This window comes from Odontomachus brunneus, unplaced genomic scaffold, assembly GCF_010583005.1.
Source record: "Odontomachus brunneus isolate Ranch 3 - 2012 unplaced genomic scaffold, Obru_v1 Obru_scaffold_076, whole genome shotgun sequence".
Taxonomy (NCBI): domain Eukaryota; kingdom Metazoa; phylum Arthropoda; class Insecta; order Hymenoptera; family Formicidae; genus Odontomachus; species Odontomachus brunneus.
In genome coordinates this window covers 215,522-233,165 of record NW_022639526.1, presented here as the reverse complement: position 1 = coordinate 233,165, position 17,644 = coordinate 215,522, and the positions used below count along the sequence as shown (strand labels likewise).

At 45.1% G+C, this 17,644-nt stretch overlaps 1 protein-coding gene across 10 annotated transcripts in view; it reads left to right on the top strand.

Moving 5' to 3' along the window:
- LOC116847326 (catenin delta-2) overlaps positions 1–17,421 on the top strand; it is a 63,572-nt gene extending 46,151 nt beyond the window's left edge. For 5 of the 10 annotated variants that reach the window (XM_032822218.1, XM_032822212.1, XM_032822221.1 and 2 more), the window contains 9 exons: positions 1,600–1,725; positions 2,058–2,117; positions 2,939–3,555; positions 4,109–4,496; positions 7,130–7,443; positions 7,960–8,290; positions 8,677–8,815; positions 9,348–9,471; positions 13,090–17,421. In XM_032822218.1, coding sequence (XP_032678109.1) covers positions 1,600–1,725; positions 2,058–2,117; positions 2,939–3,555; positions 4,109–4,496; positions 7,130–7,443; positions 7,960–8,290; positions 8,677–8,815; positions 9,348–9,471; positions 13,090–13,380 — 2,390 coding nt within the window. In that variant the 3' untranslated portion in view covers positions 13,381–17,421. The remainder of the gene's footprint in view (positions 1–1,599; positions 1,726–2,057; positions 2,118–2,938; positions 3,556–4,108; positions 4,497–7,129; positions 7,444–7,959; positions 8,291–8,676; positions 8,816–9,347; positions 9,472–13,089) is intronic. The other 5 variants (XM_032822216.1, XM_032822215.1, XM_032822214.1 and 2 more) reach the window with 5 other exon arrangements.
- The last annotated feature ends 223 nt before the right edge of the window (positions 17,422–17,644 follow it).

Here is a 17,644-nt window from a genome sequence, read left to right as displayed (position 1 = left end):
TCTCTCTCTCTCTCTCTCTCTCTCTCTCTCTCTCTCTCTGTCCGGCCACCTGTCTCTCCGCCGTTCTCTTTTATCTCTATTTCTTGAGTATTTAAGGGTATTTAGGGTGAAGGATGGGGAAGAGTGAAACGTGTAATTGTTGCGAATTTTTCGATCGACTCTCAGCTCGACCCGAAGAATCTCTCGCGACTCTCGGGTGTCTTCCGCGCGGAAAATTGGCGAGACTTCTCAAACGAAGTATATCGCGCCTCGTCGTTTGCTTGGACAACGTAATTACGTTCCTCGAGTCCAGAGAAAAGTTGAATTTCTCGGGGAGAATGGTGTATTCTAAATGTTTCGCGAAGGGTAGAAAATATTGGGGACTCTCCGAATTGCGTCGTTAATACCCGTTTCTACCAACTTTGGTTAACCTAACTAGCTGGTTATTCCGCGCGGAATCGCATTTCAATTCTGACTAAGAGAAATATGATAAGTTAATTTCGTCGGAACAACCAGCCGACTAAATAAACCAAATTTGGTGTATAAATGCTCCATTCCAATGCTCCAATGTGCAATTGGAGAATAATTTTTAATAACGTTTTGTCGATCATTTTCGGCAAATGGTGAATGTAATCTAATTCTGTTCCCAAGAACCCGAAAATACGAGTCTAAACTTAGTTTCACTGAGATTGACTTTTAGAGTACGCGAGAAATCAATGCTACCTTTTTCGCAATTCTTGAAGGCACGGAGCAGATCGGCGTAATTTTTGGCTCCTTTTCGCGATAACATAACGATGAAAATATCTTATAAAATATAACTCAAGTGTCATCTAATATTATTTTTTCTCTTTTTGCAATAAAAGTATTTTAATACGACTTTTTATTTGACGATTTAATATTTTAATTTAATGTAATATTAAATAATATTAATTTAATATATATTAACTTGATTTGATCTTAGTTATATCTAATATTAAATTATACTATAATATTTATATTCTATTATAATATTTCTACTATAATATTAAATAATATCTACTTTACTAATTTAATATTTTAATCTAATTCAATTCAATCTAAATTAAATTTTTAAAATTCTTCTCTTTGTATAAGATAATTTTCTTCCTTCGTGGACTCTTTTTAATAAATGTAATTTTTTGTGAATTGTACTTTCTAAATTTTCCTGGAACGGAGTCTCACTCGAAACGAGTGAAAAGTGGCAGTATTTCCACTCGAGGCAATAGTGAAAATACTGTCACTCGAAATCGCAACAGTGAATGTTCCATTCAGGCTTTGAGTGGATTCCGACTCCGTATGAGCGAATGTTTCAATCGATTGGAGTGAACATGTTCCTGCGACGGTGGAGAGTACATCAACTTCACTCTTCGGATGGAATATTCACTCCACGATTCCGGATGGATAATTCGTTCTGTATGCGCGAGAAATTTAGAGAATAAGAGAGGGCTTTATTTTCCCATTAATTAATAAATTAATTATAACGATTGCGATTACGAGTACGACGGCCGATGCTCGGACGAGGGGAGGAAAGCTCGCGGCAGCTGAGACTCAGCCTGGCGAGAGATCTTCCGCGACAATAACACGGCAATTTCTTTTCCACAGAGTACATGCGCAAGGGTGCGCCCTACGTCGAGGGCGGCTATAACGACATCGACCCCGGCTTAAACCCCGCTTTACAGGACCATTATCGCATTACTCCCAGTCCAGGTGGTCCCGGAGATCAGTATGGTGGGTAGCAGAATAACCGATAAACTCCAACAAGTGCAACGCGCTTCCGTTTCCTCACACCTTTGCCGACGGCATGCCGGCGAAGACGTCGCGGCTCTTCAGCGCGGTCGATTCGGCCTCGTTTAACGACTCCTCGTCGGCGTGGCACGCTCGTGCGAGCGCGTGCACGCCGTCTCTAATGTGCGGCTTTTACGGGCGAGCGCGATTAGATTTACGTCACAGCGTAAAACGCTCGAAAATGCGCGCGTTATCACGTCCCGCGCGGGACACCGCATAATTCACTTTGATTATCTCGCTGTCTGACATTCGTTGTTATTTTATGTTCACTCTAGATCGAATCAGCAACTCGTGGAATATGGATGACTCCGGCGAACCCTCTCAACATCCTCATGGTAGGGTTACATCCACCATTTATCTAACTTGCCTCTCTTTCTATCCTTTTCTCTTTATATCTGCCTCTCTCTCTCTCTCTCTCTATCTCTCTCTTTCTCTCTCTCATGCGTCTTTCAAACGTTTCCTTGAATATCGAGATATGAATTCATAACTGATAACTTCTCGGAAGATTACGAAATCTCCGTTATATTTGATTGGTGTCAGTTAACTACGTGACTCATTACAAAATCTATCCATATTCCATTAAACTTGATTGAATCAGCGCTTTTGCCTAGTTGCAAAAATGTTGTGTAAAGTCTGATGAATGTAACAACAGTAATGTTTAATTTTTTGGAAAATTATACTTCTCAGACCGCGCCTTTCGTTTTAATCGATGACTGTCTACTTATATTTGATAATTTGTTTCTTATTAAAACGTAAATAAGGAATTACCTTTATATTATATTTTTAATAATATATCTGTGTTTAATATGGATAACAAGTTTAGTAATCAAGTCAACAGTTAATATACGTGGAAGTTAGTTTTACGTGAAAAAAATAAATACAAAGTTATCGATCGAACGAGCGATTAGCAGCGCTCTCGCGACACGTTCATCTGTCTAAGTTGCATCAGACCGAGATAAGCGGCGATAACGCAAATAAATGAGCGATAACGTAAGCGACAAGCGGCAGGTAAGGCCGCTGAGGTGAATTATGCGTTTCCGCGTGCGGCTCCGAGACAGAGACAGACGACATCTGATCGATGTGAAATCAAACACGCCTAGATCGCGACGAACGTGAAAGTCACGTGAATAACACATGCTCCGTCTCTTCTTTTTAGACGAGGGCAAAGTGGCCTACGGATACGTGTCGCCGTCGCCTTACGGGCCAGTGGGTTATGGACCAGCCGTGGGAGTGGGCCCGGTACCGAGCGACGTACCGGGCTACGAGGAGGGCCATCCGGTGCCGTTACCATCGGGAGTACCACCCGGCATCTTTGAGGACGAGGTGCACCTACAGCGGTTGCAATCGCGTCACCCGGTAGTGCCCGGCATGGCCAGCCCGTTGGACGACGACCAGAAGTCCCTGCGCTGGCGCGACCCCAACCTGTCCGAGGTGATCGGTTTTCTGAGCAACCCCAACAACATAATCAAAGCGAACGCGGCCGCGTACCTGCAGCACCTCTGCTATATGGACGATCCGAACAAGCAGAAGACGCGCAGTCTGGGCGGCATACCGCCGCTGGTGCAGCTGTTGGACCACGACAACGTGGAGGTGTACAGGAACGCGTGCGGCGCTCTGCGCAATTTATCGTACGGCCGGCAGAATGACGAGAACAAGCGCGCCATCAAGAACGCCGGCGGCGTGCCCGCCCTCATCAACCTGCTGCGACGGACATCCGACGCGGACATTAAGGAACTGGTCACGGGAGTGCTGTGGAACCTGTCCTCGTGCGAAGTGAGTTTCAGAAGCGAACAACAAAGATACGGGATTCGTTGTTAACTCCGGAGGGACTCGGGAGAGACCAGTCGATTAATACACGAGGAAAAAATTCATAGTTAAATTAACGTGACAATGGCACAAGTAAATGGGTTCGAGGAAACAGAATTTCTGGTTCTTACCAATCAAATTCGATCGATGAGAACCAGAAATTCAGTTTCATCCAACCAAGAGACGTTTGTCATTGTCATGTTAATTCAAGCACTCTTTTTTCTCGTCGCATACGTTGACTGCAATGATTTCCGCTGATCGTTTTAATATTTAATTAAAGTTTGAATCACACAAGGACGCGTTGAATAAATGCGGTTTATGATGCATGTATTCGCCAGTTCGTTTCATTGATTCACTCTATTGCTACATATTAGCTATATATGCGAGATTATAATAACTGAGATTATAATATATAACTGAGATTACGTTTTATACGTGAATTAGTTAAACGCGGCGACGCTACAATCAGCGGAATGTTCGAGATCTAAGCAGATAACTCGAACACACAACGCGGTTTCAGGATCTCAAGAGGTCGATCATCGACGACGGCGTGACGATGGTGGTGAACAACATAATAATACCTCACAGCGGCTGGGACCCGAGTTCGTCGAGCGGCGAGACCTGCTGGTCCACGGTCTTCAGGAACGCGTCTGGCGTGCTGAGGAACGTGTCCAGCGCCGGCGAATATGCGCGGAAGAATCTGCGCGAATGCGACGGCCTGGTCGACGCGCTGCTCTACGTGGTACGCTCGGCGATCGAGAAGTCGAATATCGGCAACAAAATCGTGGAGAACTGCGTGTGCATTCTGAGGAACCTGAGCTACCGTTGCCAAGAGGTGGAGGACCCGAACTACGACAAACACCCCATCCAGTCCACGGTGCAGAACAGGGTCGCTGCACCCGCGAAAGGTGAGGCGGGAGGGACGGGAAAGAGAGTGATTTAGTGTCGTACTTTGGAGCCAAGTTTCAGACGCGTCTATCTTACGTGTTTGAGAAAGAGAAAGAAAGTGTGTATGTGAAGGATTCAGTACGAGCTGATCGCTCTTCTTCAGAAATTGGAGAGGAGAAACTCGAATAATATGTAAAACTTTAGCTCAATGTTAATTTATACATTTAACGACGTTTCTCCGCTCTTTTCATCGTTTCTGATCTTCAGAAACAGATTCACTTGATTTTATTTTAGTAGATCCACAGATATGATACGAATAATTGTTTACGTATAAAAGATACATAAATAAATGTACAAGAGGATTTTTCAACTCTGCCATGAATTTCACGAAACGGGAAACGTGAATTTCCCTCCTACGATCGCATCAGTGCAATTAAAAAAAAAAGATTGTGAAATTAATGAAGAAAAATAAAGGCGATAAATTAATTTTGTCGAGCATTTCTCTCGAGCGAGTTAGTGGGTCATCGTGCTGAATTCTTCACGTGGAGAAAAACGAGCCTGCATACCGGCGGACGCGCAACACGGCATATTCACACGGGCGACCGTGAGTTGCGCGCGCGGTAACGCATCTTAAAACGATGAAAAATAAATTGCGGTGGGAAAGAAAAAGGGAGAGAAATATCTCGAGCGTCGTGCTTTCGGGACGGATATGTTTTCCTCCGCACGGATCTCCCTCAATGTGCACGTAAATACGCTCTCTCGTATCCGTGTGTATGCGTGCGCGTCTGTATGCGTTTACAGAGATTGGGAGGGGCAAATGAGGAGGGTAAATGATTCACCCCTTAAACCGACCATGAAATTAGATCACAGGGAACAACACACACGCAGCTGCCCCGCTGCAGGCATTTTTCCCGCTATTGTGTGAAATTACAATGTGCATACACGGCCGTTAAATATGCGATCCGTCGCGATAAGTTCGGCTAATCGTTTCACCTCATCGAAATTCGTCGCAATAATCCGTCACGTTTTTACATTAGAGGACTCTCCCCAGATCTTTACGTTCAGAAGGTTCCGAAGGAGAGATTTTTTCTATAAAATAAAATAGAGTTGTATATGTACGTTTTATTTTGAGGTATAATCTTCCTCGTTCGCGATAATATTGCCGTAAATACTCGATATTCATTCGGGTATTAATTACGGTTAATTCTGCCGTTCAAGTTTCACGAATACACGCGCAGTGGTTGATATTTTATTACGGTGTAGTTGGTGTAGTTACAGATAGTTAGAGTTCACGTAGTATTAAATTCGATCGAAACTTCCGGACCGGTTTGGCGGAGTGAGATGGAGCGAGATTTCTATCGCGAACCGGAGAAACCGTGGATATAACGTGCTTAGAAAAGTGGCGATAGCGCAACACGTGCCGCAATCGGGAGAATAGGTGTTAGGATAATTTTCTAGATTGAACGAAAATATTTCTTTAATTTTTTATCGCGTCTCTCGTTTTCCAATGATTGATTTGCACTTTTCCCCATGTCGACAGACACGTACAGTGTGCTCAGAGATGTACATAGGCCACAACATACCCCATATATCACATATCTCTCTCTCTCTCTCTGTCTATATTTTTCTTAGGTGCCCCTCTTTTTTTGGTTGGTCGACAATAGTTAGTTACGAATCCTCCGAATCTCGGAGAGAGACCCTTGGCTTTCGTTTCTCAGACTTGAGTTTCTCGCGAATTATACCAATTTTTTAGGAATCCTAGTTCAGCATGAATTAAACTGTGTTTCAATCTTTTTAGCGTACAGTTTATGCCAAGGTAAGACCCTCTTGCAATTCCACTGATAAATTAGTTTCCGTCCGACGAGATCTACATATCTATATGGTTACTATATTGCATGCCTCGCTTCTTAGCCGTATCGTACGACAGCTGACTTGTGTTACCTCTATCTCTAATGAGTTGACACTTTTCCCGTTTAGTATTGTACTCGTTTCTCTCTTTGGTTTCCACTTCAAGGTTGTGTAATCGCTATGTTCCTTTTTTCGTGCAACGATCGATACATCTCAGCATACACTGTCTATTTTGTGCTAAAGTCCGATGCAGAGAATTGGCCGGCGATCGATCGAATTAAATTAAAAATTAAACGAGCTTGTCGCAAAGTATGGCAAATATAGTTTATAGTTTCGTTCACAATTTCGTTCATTACGTAGATAAATAAATATATATATATATATATATATATATATATATATATATATATATATATGTATATGTATATATGTTATATATAGCTGATTTGATTTAGCGGGTTAGTTAGCCTAGAACTTCATAGAGATGTAATAGGTGCCTTATAAGTACATAAGCACACGATCTGTCGAAACTTTCCACGATATTATCGATCGGTATTGTTCAATATTGGCTGTCTCTAATACAACGTAGTGCAAGACTCAATCGCGACACAAGCGCGGCTCGATAATTGAAACTGAAATTGACTCTTTGTGACTGATTATCTCAGACTGAAATAAAAATTCGAAATTAACTATGCAACATCCGACTCGCAGCTTCGCGATTTTATCGGTGCGAAATTTTTCGTTGCTTGTCCAACACGATCTTCCTCTATCTCGCTAATACGGATTTTTCCTTGTTCTGCTCTAGGCGAGAACTTGGGCTGTTTCGGCGGCAGTAAGAAGAAGAAAGACGGTCAACCGGTCCAGAAGGAAACGACCACGTCGCGTACGACAAGTCCACGCACCGAACCAGTCAGAGGAATGGAATTGCTTTGGCAACCGGAAGTGGTACAGTCATACCTCAGTCTCCTGCAAACCTGCTCGAATCCGGAAACACTCGAGGCCGCGGCCGGAGCGCTGCAGAACCTCGCGGCCTGCTACTGGCAGCCAAGCATTGAAATTCGCGCGGCCGTTCGCAAGGAGAAGGGTCTCCCGATATTAGTGGAGCTCTTGAGGATGGAGGTATAAACATATTTTGTCGTGTGTTTCTAGCTGAATGAGGCAATGTATGCATATCGAATTCTCACGAGATCTGGCATTTATTATTTAAACTTTTCCTTTTTATTATTATTAAAATTATTATTATTTTCATTATTTAAATCTGAAAATTATAATTTAGAGAATATTATAATATTACAGTCAATTTTTTATTTTTACCGTATTTTATACATCAGTATAATATCAAATTATCACTATTCACTATCAGCATAATATTAATTATCATTAATAATTATCATTGAATAACGCAATAATATAACGCGATAATATAATGATACATACGATACTATGATATTTAATAATATAAGATAATTAAAATATCTTACACATGTGTGCGAAAAATATTTATAAGGATATTCTCTGATATTCGGTTATTTCTGATTTTTCTGTATATTCTACTTACATGAAGTTTTGCTAAGTATCAGCGGCTCTAATCCCACTATGCATATTTTATCGAAATGTAAGAGGCGTATAATTTAGGATTCACTTGACGCCTTTTCCGGCCAGGTGGACCGAGTAGTCTGCGCGGTCGCGACCGCGCTGAGGAACTTGGCGATAGACCAACGCAACAAGGAGTTAATAGGGAAATACGCGATGAGGGATCTCATCCAGAAGCTACCGTCTGGAAATAATCAGCACGATCAGGGCACGAGCGACGACACGATCGCGGCGGTGCTCGCGACACTGAATGAGGTCATCAAGAAGAACGCCGAGTTCTCGCGGTCATTGCTCGACGCTGGCGGTGTCGACAGACTAATGAACATCACTAGGCAACGCCAAAAATATACGCCGCGCGTTCTCAAATTTGCAGGTGAGGTCAAGCGCGATTTTAGAGACGATTTTAGGTGTGTATTTATACACCAACCGTCGATCAAAATTGCCGACTCAACAGATTACACGGAGTTATATTATCGTTAAATCGTAGTGTAGAAATGTGAATGAACGGATATCAATTTTCATTATTATGTATTAGTTGTGCACATATGTGATAATTGAAATGTTATTTTTGCACTTGTCACTTTTATTGTTTAATCTATAAAAATTATCTCATTTAAAGATCTTGATTCTAGATGTGCGACAGGCACATTTGCCAAATCTCGCTCTCTAATTATGTCCGTCGCGATAGAAACATTAATGCCGTATTACATTACGCTAATTTCTGACCGCGTCTCATCCCGCACGAACGTGTATTTTTAGGACAAGTACTGTTCACCATGTGGCAGCATCAAGAACTGCGAGACGTGTACAAGAAGCACGGCTGGAAGGAACAGGACTTTGTCACGAAAACCGTCGCCGCCAGAAATTCAGGGCCTAATTCACCCAACAACGCTAACAGGTAAACGTCGCACATAAATGGAGTAATAAGTTGGATTTACATACGGTGGCACGCATTTTGTACATTTCCCGCGAATCATCATCGTTTCGAGAGATAATGGAAACATTTCGTATTCAAAGCTAAACGATCATTTCGCGAAACAATTTAGACAATTATATAATTGAATTGTAAAATCTTTTCCAATTATTGTATCCAATTAATTTTGTATTTTGCTTCCTCTCTCTTTCTTTTTAAGAATTTAATCGAAACCGTCGTGTTGCGATATTTCACGTCGAAAGTTGATAGCACGAGTGTGTCACCGTATATAAATTAAACAAGTATTGTATGATTATGACATCGCGGCAATTTTGTTTTTTCCTAAAAAGGTACCCTCTGAATTTATGATGTTTTGTTGGTCGTTTAATTTTTGGGACTCCGCTTATCTTTTCGTTGGTTGCGTTCTTTATGCCTTCGCACGAGACTTATTTCCCGACATTCACGCGGAGTCCGTCGGCGCTTCCGTCGGGTGACTCGATTCTACGTTAAATCGCAGCTATGATTGCAGCACTCTCAACCGACCGATGGCGAGCCAGGGCAGCACAAGATACGAGGATCGAACGATCCAGCGAGTGAACATGAACTCGAATAATGTCGGTCGACCTACTATATATCAATCAGTAAGTAACAACAACTAACAGCATCTCTAAGAGACACACGCAGCGCGTAGACGCGGACCGTAGGAACGTCGAGAAAGAAGTATACTGCACGTCGGATAATTTAGGTGGAAAGAAACATGCACGTGCACCTTATACGATGCAATTCGAATCGCCGGTCTTAAGGGAGAAAAATTTCGAGAAGGACATTAGAAAAATGTTTGTTCCCGAGTCTTAAGCTGCGCGCACATTTCGCGCACATAGAATATTTCTTTAAATCCAAAGAAACCAGAAAATGGAATTTCGAACGGCACATCCCGAGTGCCTTGTCGCTTTTAGAGGTAGAAGGTCCTCTCCTTAAGGCCGGTGAAATTCCGTCTAATCTCGTCTATCTCGATTGTTCGTTGCCATTATAGATCCGTGATCGCGCGAAGCCGTGATCTTCGCGCCGTCGCAGCACGTAGGATCTCGAAAGTCGACTTTATAAGTAGACTCCCTCGAATACACCGAACCGATAAACGTTTGTATCGTGTTTAACTTTTTACTTAGACTCGCGAGATGCGATTCAGACGCGATTACTAAAGTAGTTACCTAGAACGATGATTAAAAAAAAACAGAGAAAGGGAAAAACACCATCCGGCGCGATCGAGTGTGCCAAAAACGACAAACGAATGCGTCACTCCGCGACACCTTAGCAGTTGTCGCGCGCCCAACAGTCATAATGTAATTTGCGTCACGAGAGAGCATTATCGCGTACAATTCGATCGAGTGTGATCTGTACTGCGACAAACGACTGTGTCTTCCCGCTTTAGTTGGCATCTTTTATTATCTATACCTTGTGAATGATAGGATCTCCGTGTGCGGTCCATTGGACGCTGCATACGCTCTGAAGCATCTGAAGAGAAGCCATGACTGGTCCATATGTCGCGCTTCGAAGCATGTCTAACGTCTAATGGATTGCACACTCTCTACTCCTATTGCGTAGGGATTTCTTTTCGCGTAGGAAAAAATAAAAGAAGACTTTCTTTCGAAATGCAGAGAAATCGCGCAAGGGAATATGCATTTTTGTCTAACGTAGCGAGTATTATTAGACACGCAGACGAGATCGAATTAACGACTGAGAGCGAAAGATTATAGTTGCTATTACTGTAACGATGCGTCCGGCATTTTTAGTGGAATCAGTCCGATTAATTGTGCGAAGATTTAAACACAGATCACATATAGAGTGGCGATTCATTAGAGGCTATGAATGCCGTTTCGAAGCGCCTTATTGGATCAATCATGGCTTTTCTTCAGATGCTTCAAAGCGTTTGCAGCGTCTAATAGGTCGCCACTCATAGAACTCACACGAACGAGATTGTTGCACGAGACTGGACCAATCGACCTTTCGATCTTTTTAACGAACATATACACACATACACATCGTATAGCTCCACTAATTATCGAGACTAATCCCGAATACCTTTTGCACGGTTTTCATAACACTTTTCCATAACGCTGATCGAGTCAGTCGCGAAAGGCAGCGTCTCGCGCGCGCAAACGTTTGTAGAAATCCTAGGAATGCACCGCAGTGTTATATCGAGAACTATCTAGATACTCTAGCGAAGGTACTCGAGGTATTCCGCGTCGTTTTTGTACACAAATAGACAGATACATGTACACACACCCACATACTTTTGTCCGAAAGGGAACGCACAATGTATTACGATAAGAAGCTCTAGCTGACGAAATCACTGCCTAACGAACACACTCTTCGTACGTGCTCTCTAACGATAGCGTATTAGTTAATTCATTAGCTTCTAATCCGAGAGAGGATGATTTCGTACATCGACTGGTCACTTGACGAGGCGCTTTTCTTTTCTGTATCGACCTAAAGAAGAGAGGAAGGGAACAACAAGAAGAAAGCGAACTCCGTTTCCCAACGTGATCTTTCTAGCGACCCGATGTTGAGTTTGTACTTCACTCTGTGAACGGCAGAATGTGTGTAACGCGCGTTTTCTATATAAATTATTACGTAGTCCTTACTGTACACGCCCGATTCTGTATATAAGCTTAGACACGAGAGAGAACTATTGTCGAGACCTTATACGTAAGTCGAAGTACACGGTGCAATGAACACGAATAAATAAATAAATAAATATATATATATATATATATATATATATATATAAATATATATATATATATATATGATTACTCACACGCTGTTCACACACCACGCCGATAAAGAACAAAGATAGAATCGTAAAGGACCTTTGAAACGATTGGTATTACACTATTATTACACTCGTATACAGACACACAGCCTTATTATCTTTAATAAGATGTCCTACGAAAATTCGTATTAGGAGCGTAGAATAACGTAGAATCGACATTTATGACTTTCAGTTCATCATTTATGTACGACTATGGCTGAAGACGGTATAAATTGGATATTAACAATAAAAAGATTTCGTTGTAACGAGAGACCATGAGAAATTATTATGTATTTATTAACGAGAGGAATTTTTTTTTCTATTTATACCCTACCACACCACCATCACGACACAACAACAAAAAAGCCACACGGATTTATATACTATATATTTTATAGCACACACACACACACACACACACACACATGATCTCTCTCACGTGCGTCCTTGTATCACGTGTAATCTCGAGTATGCAATTATTCACCTCACGTCGAAGTATTTATATTCTGTATTTAGCCGACTTTAAAAAGCGCAGTGTGTAACAAACGAAGGATTACTTGAAGAGATATGTATATTAGATAGCCGTATACCTGAGAACTATACAAATAAAGGCCAAACATATCACACCTCCAACGTGGTCTTGCCTCTGGACGTCGGCGGTGTACTCTCGATTATCCTCGAGGTGTATTATTATCTCTCGATACGCAGGGAGACGCATGGATAATCGAGAAACACGGTCAATCCACGCGTGACTTACATATCCATGATAGCGTCTACTCGTTGCGTAACACGCGCGTATAATTGTTACCGGGTGTACTTGTACGTTCGTGTCTGTGCCTCGAGAGAGAAGGGACCGACGTCTGTTTCTTCAGACAGTGCGTGACGTATTTTAATTGCATCGGTTCATCAGTCATGATGATCGAGAAACGGAATGTACGATTGGGAACTTACAGATCTTTGCGTGAAGCCAAAAAATATGTACGAATTCAGGGGACAATTGTAGATTTAGAAAACACTTGTAAATTCAGGAGACATTTGAAAACTGAAAAGATAAATTCCGAAAACACTGACTGAATTCGAGGAGACTCGTGTCAAAACTGAAGAAACGGACATTGGTTTCCTCCTGCCGGCGCGCAGATGCACCCGCACGTTGCTAACGCATCAAGGATCACCTCTTCATCACCGCGCGTCACTTCTGCCTACGTCACCTTGGTCAGCGGCGCACTTGTCGTAATCGAGAGTACACCTGCACGCAACACCCCCGAAGCTGACCAGAGTTCTTTCAGTGTGCGGCGGTGGCGACGGCGGCGGCGGTTCCGGTAACGCTTCGCACATCCGCGCGCTACTCCCCCCTCGCCCACCCCCCGAGCGCAGCCGCGATGTGGCCGGCCGACGACGCTTCTTGCCAGGGGCTTGTGCTAACCGTTGGCTTGTGTGTGTGTTGCAGCAGCCGAAACCCGGTGAGCCGCTCTACGCGCAAGTTAACTTGGAGAAGAAAAAGAAGCGGCAGTACGAGCTGGGGGTGGGCCAGGGTCAAGCCGGTGGCGGCGCGATACCCGGCGGAGGTGGCGGCGGCGGCGTGACCGGGCCGGGTGGCGGCGGCGGGCCCACGTCGGTGGGCCAGTGGATGCCGGACGGCGTCGGGGTGCCGGACGGTAACGCGTCCGTCGCCGCCACGGTGACCAACGTGCCGCCTAACTCGACCGCCGCCGCCGCCGCCGGCGACTCCTGGGTATAACACGCCCTCGAGCAGGTCCGCAGGACCGCTGGGAACCTCGGGCTCGTCGCGTCCTACGCAAGCGAGCCCTCGCCGAGCCTGTCCATGTAGGAAGGAAAGAAGACTCGCGCGGCAACCGTTTCCGCCGCGGACATGGCATCGAGCACAGCTGCGTCCGCCGACAACGACGCCGATGACGACGACGACGAGGAGAGGAGAGGAGCGTGCGAGTCGATAAGGGATGCTAAACGAGCTCCTCCGTAAAGTCATGTAAGCTCACGTTCGAGGCCTCTCGACTGCGAGAATCGCGTCTGCGGAACGACTTCGTCGCGGATACTTGGCGGACGACGTGGTTGGAGGTCGACGTTTGTAAGATTAGGCATCCGTTGCGTCGTCAGACGCCATTGTCTGGGGTCGGGGACAGGGCGTGGAGGAATTACAGGTCGATCACGAGGGAGACCACGACGTCGTCGTGGTCGCTCTTAGTCGAGCGTAGGCGAGAAATGTTTTTACTGCAGGGTGTTATAAAGTAAGGGCAGACTGAATATATAGTATTAATACACGGCGATCGCGAGGAGGAGGACGATTCCCGGTGAGGAATCGTCAGTAGAGAAGAAGGCGGTCTCACACACACGCTGATCGTTCCGATCGAATGAAAGTAGCCCCCGTTTGCGAGTGCATTCTCGCTCGGAGCGTTGTCGAACGAGTAACACGCGAAAATAACGTTAAGTGTCGGACCTAACCACGCGACGGAGGCTTCTTCGAAGAAGGAGGAAGGCGACACCAGGTATTACACTTCGCTGTACAGAAACAGACGTCCACGTTAAGATTAGGAAGATCGCGATCGCGCGTCGAAGTTGAGCAGCTGGGTCTACGCCAAGTCGAGGGATAACGATGGCAGCTTTTACGAGTAACAGACTGAAAGCGAAGCGCCAATCCGATTCCGAGGGTTGAACTCGGGCTACGAAGATGTACGCGCGCAAAGACGAGAACCCTCGGTTCGACGAGCGGAGGAGTGAAGAACGAAAAATGTATCGCGTCGTGCAAGAGGAGGATCAATAGGATCTGGAGATTCGAGGTTTCTGTCGAGATCGAGAATCGTTCCTGTCGTCGCGTCGTGTCGTCCTGTCTCGGTCTCAAGGACAACGTGAAGCTCCTCTCGCCCGTATCGTCTACGGGACGAGGCGGATTATAACGGGATCGACTGCAAATAGCCCGGGAAGGAGAAAAGGGTCGAGATCAAAGGCTCGCGGCGCGCCGAGGTTGATCGAAAACGTCGTCTCTCTCTTGAGCGCGCACTCGGATGAAGTGCACACTCGAGTCGCGAGGAGCCTTCGTGCACGTTGACCTTGAGACCTCCGCAGCGACGCGCTCAGCCGTTCATCGAGAACTTCCTGCGGCAGGATAAAGTCGGGACGGGACGAGGAGGAGAGGGAGATCCCGCAGAAACGTGCGACAGCGTGTGCACCTCGAGTGCATGACGACGATGCACCATCATTATCACCTACAATCAACAACATCACCACCACCACCACCACCACCACCACCACCGCCGCCGCTATCACTATCACCGTTATCATCATCCAACCCCCTTCTACCCGCAATTTCGATGTACGACACCACGATGATGGTACTCGGCGAGCAAGAGAGCGACTCGTCCAACAACCACATCCGCAGCAGTAGTCGCACTAAATGGCTCTAAAACCTTCATTGCACAATTCTAAATTAATATATACTGCGTCTAAATATATTACACGCCGCGTCATGGACGGACACACAATCACACATACATACACACACGTACATACGTATGCAAATGCGTACGTACTACACAAAACGTATACACACGACACGAAAGCGTAAGTGTATATTTTAAGACGGTATTAGCGGGGCGACGAGAGAAAGAGCGTATACCGATCATCGTGAAGTACCGTTAAGAGTATAAGTAGGCGTGTCTATGTAAGTATTATAAATAAGTAAAGCGGCGCAAAGAGAGAAAGAGAGAAGCGCTACGTAAGCGATTAAAAAAGGATCGCCCGTGATTTTTTACGCAGCTCCGACGACGTCGGTCGTGTAGCTTTATATCTCGCAGCACAGGGAGAGAGAAAGAAAGAGAGCATACGACGTCCTCTCTCGCATGGAGGAAGCGCCAAGAGGACTCGAGAGTTAAAATAATATCCTCCGTGAGACATCCTGCGCAGAGGTACAAGAAAGAGAGAGAGAGAGAGAGAGAGAGAGAAAGAGAGAGAGAAGATCTAAGCGCAGGAGAAGAGAGAGAGAGAGAGAATGCGGGTGTGAAAGCTCGCTGACGATTACGTCGCATCGCAATTATACGCATCAGCGACGAATCTCGCTGCGATATTATGGTCCGGCGCGATCACGTCACCCGATACGAATCACACTCGATAACAATTACACGCTCGCGGGCGACGGATTATTCGATAACGCGTTTTGAGCCCGCTCGAGAAACGGCGTAGAACGGGGAAGAGGAGGAAGACGACAACGGCCGGCTGCGCCCGCGATCGAAATTCTGACGGAGCCGCAGCCGCGCGCACGTTCCTCACGATCGCAGCGAGAAGAGATGCACATGTACATACACATTATCTCTGTGTGGTGGCGTAATAATATTAGTTGCGGAGAAAGAGAGAGAGAGAGAGAGAGAGAAAGAGAGAGAGAGAGAGAGAGATATATCACGCGCGGTTCGGCGCGACAGCCGCTGCATTATTAATCCCGTTACCATTTAAGGAGGTTGCGTTTGCACTTGCTTCTTTGTAATACTTGGATACCCACCTCGTCGTGCGCGCGCGTTTTCGTATGCGCGCGCGCTCGTTATAAATATTACGAAAGGAAACATGAATAAATGAATATATATTATATATATAAATATATATATATACATAAATATATGAATATATTATATATATATTATACATATACACACATACAGCGACACACTGGCGTAGATCTTAGCGTATATGACTGTACTATGTAAACTTCTGAGGCTGTGGGTGTGGCACAAGGATGCTGATTTATGAGCTGCTGCACTGTTGCAACGTGACTTTAGGAAATATACACTTTTAAGCGTGCGTGCGTGTATGCGAGAGCGTGTGCATCCTGTACGCGTGCGTGTGTGCGAGCGCGAATGCGTAGGAGCGCGTGTCAAGGTGGAGAGACGCACGTGGTTCAAGTGTCGCGCAAACTCGCGTCTTATCGTGTTGCGCGAACGTATCTCATCACTCAGCGGGATGGGGTACACGACTGCTCAGGATTTCTTTCACTTCGGTACAAAGAAGGGGGAAAAGATTCCGCAAACGTGCCGTAAACTGCGCGATGAGAATTTATGTGTGGTGCAATTTTTCAGATATAACCTTAGAGAACGTTGAACACGTGTGATGTCGCAAGATCTTTAATCTTTCCTTTCCCGCGATCCGCAATTCGGTGATCTCACGTGAGCGCGAGTGAGTCTCCCGATGATAATTAACACAGTGTCTAATTATAAATAAGAAAAAAAGAACAGTACGCCGAACGACCAAAGCGTGTGGCTTCGACGATTCGCGGAGTACTCGACGCGGTGCAACGCTGCTTGATGTTCTATTAACCTCTCTCTCTCTCTCTCTCTCTCTCTATCTATCTATCTATCTATCTATCTATCTATCTGTGTTAACGTTATTATTAGTGATGCAACGCGGTGGTAAGGCGCGAGGGAGAGCGCGAGGGAGGTGACGCGCGACACGCCAACGGCGGATCTCCACCTGTTAGTCGGCATTTTGTCCTGGTACGTAATCCGCGGTCGATCAGTGGCGCCTGAGCCATTAACTATTGCTAATGACACAATTACCGTAGGTATAATTAGCGCAGCGAGACCAATGTACGTCGAGCCCGATCACGTGTGAGAGCCCATCCGCAATAGCGGGCGGCGAGACGCCGTGGCGAGTTGGCCACGGAAGCGCGCGCGCGCGCGCGAGTATAACGAGAGATGATGTTTCACGTTATGCGATGGTTACGAGAGAGCGGTGGCATATATTAATATAGCCGAGATATATACATATTATAGATATAAAATATATCCCTGTTCTATTTCTTAAAATAATATTACGACAGTTGATCAGAGAGAAAGAGAATGAGAGAAAGAAAGAAAGAGAGGGAGGGAGAAAACGAGATGGCGCAATGGCCCTCATTCCGAGCTCTCCTTCACCGACCAAAAGTGCCTCTAGATGTGAGGCTTATGAGCCTTCTGAGATTGGCTTATAACCAAACGTTTAGGAGCGCTTTCATCGATGAAAGA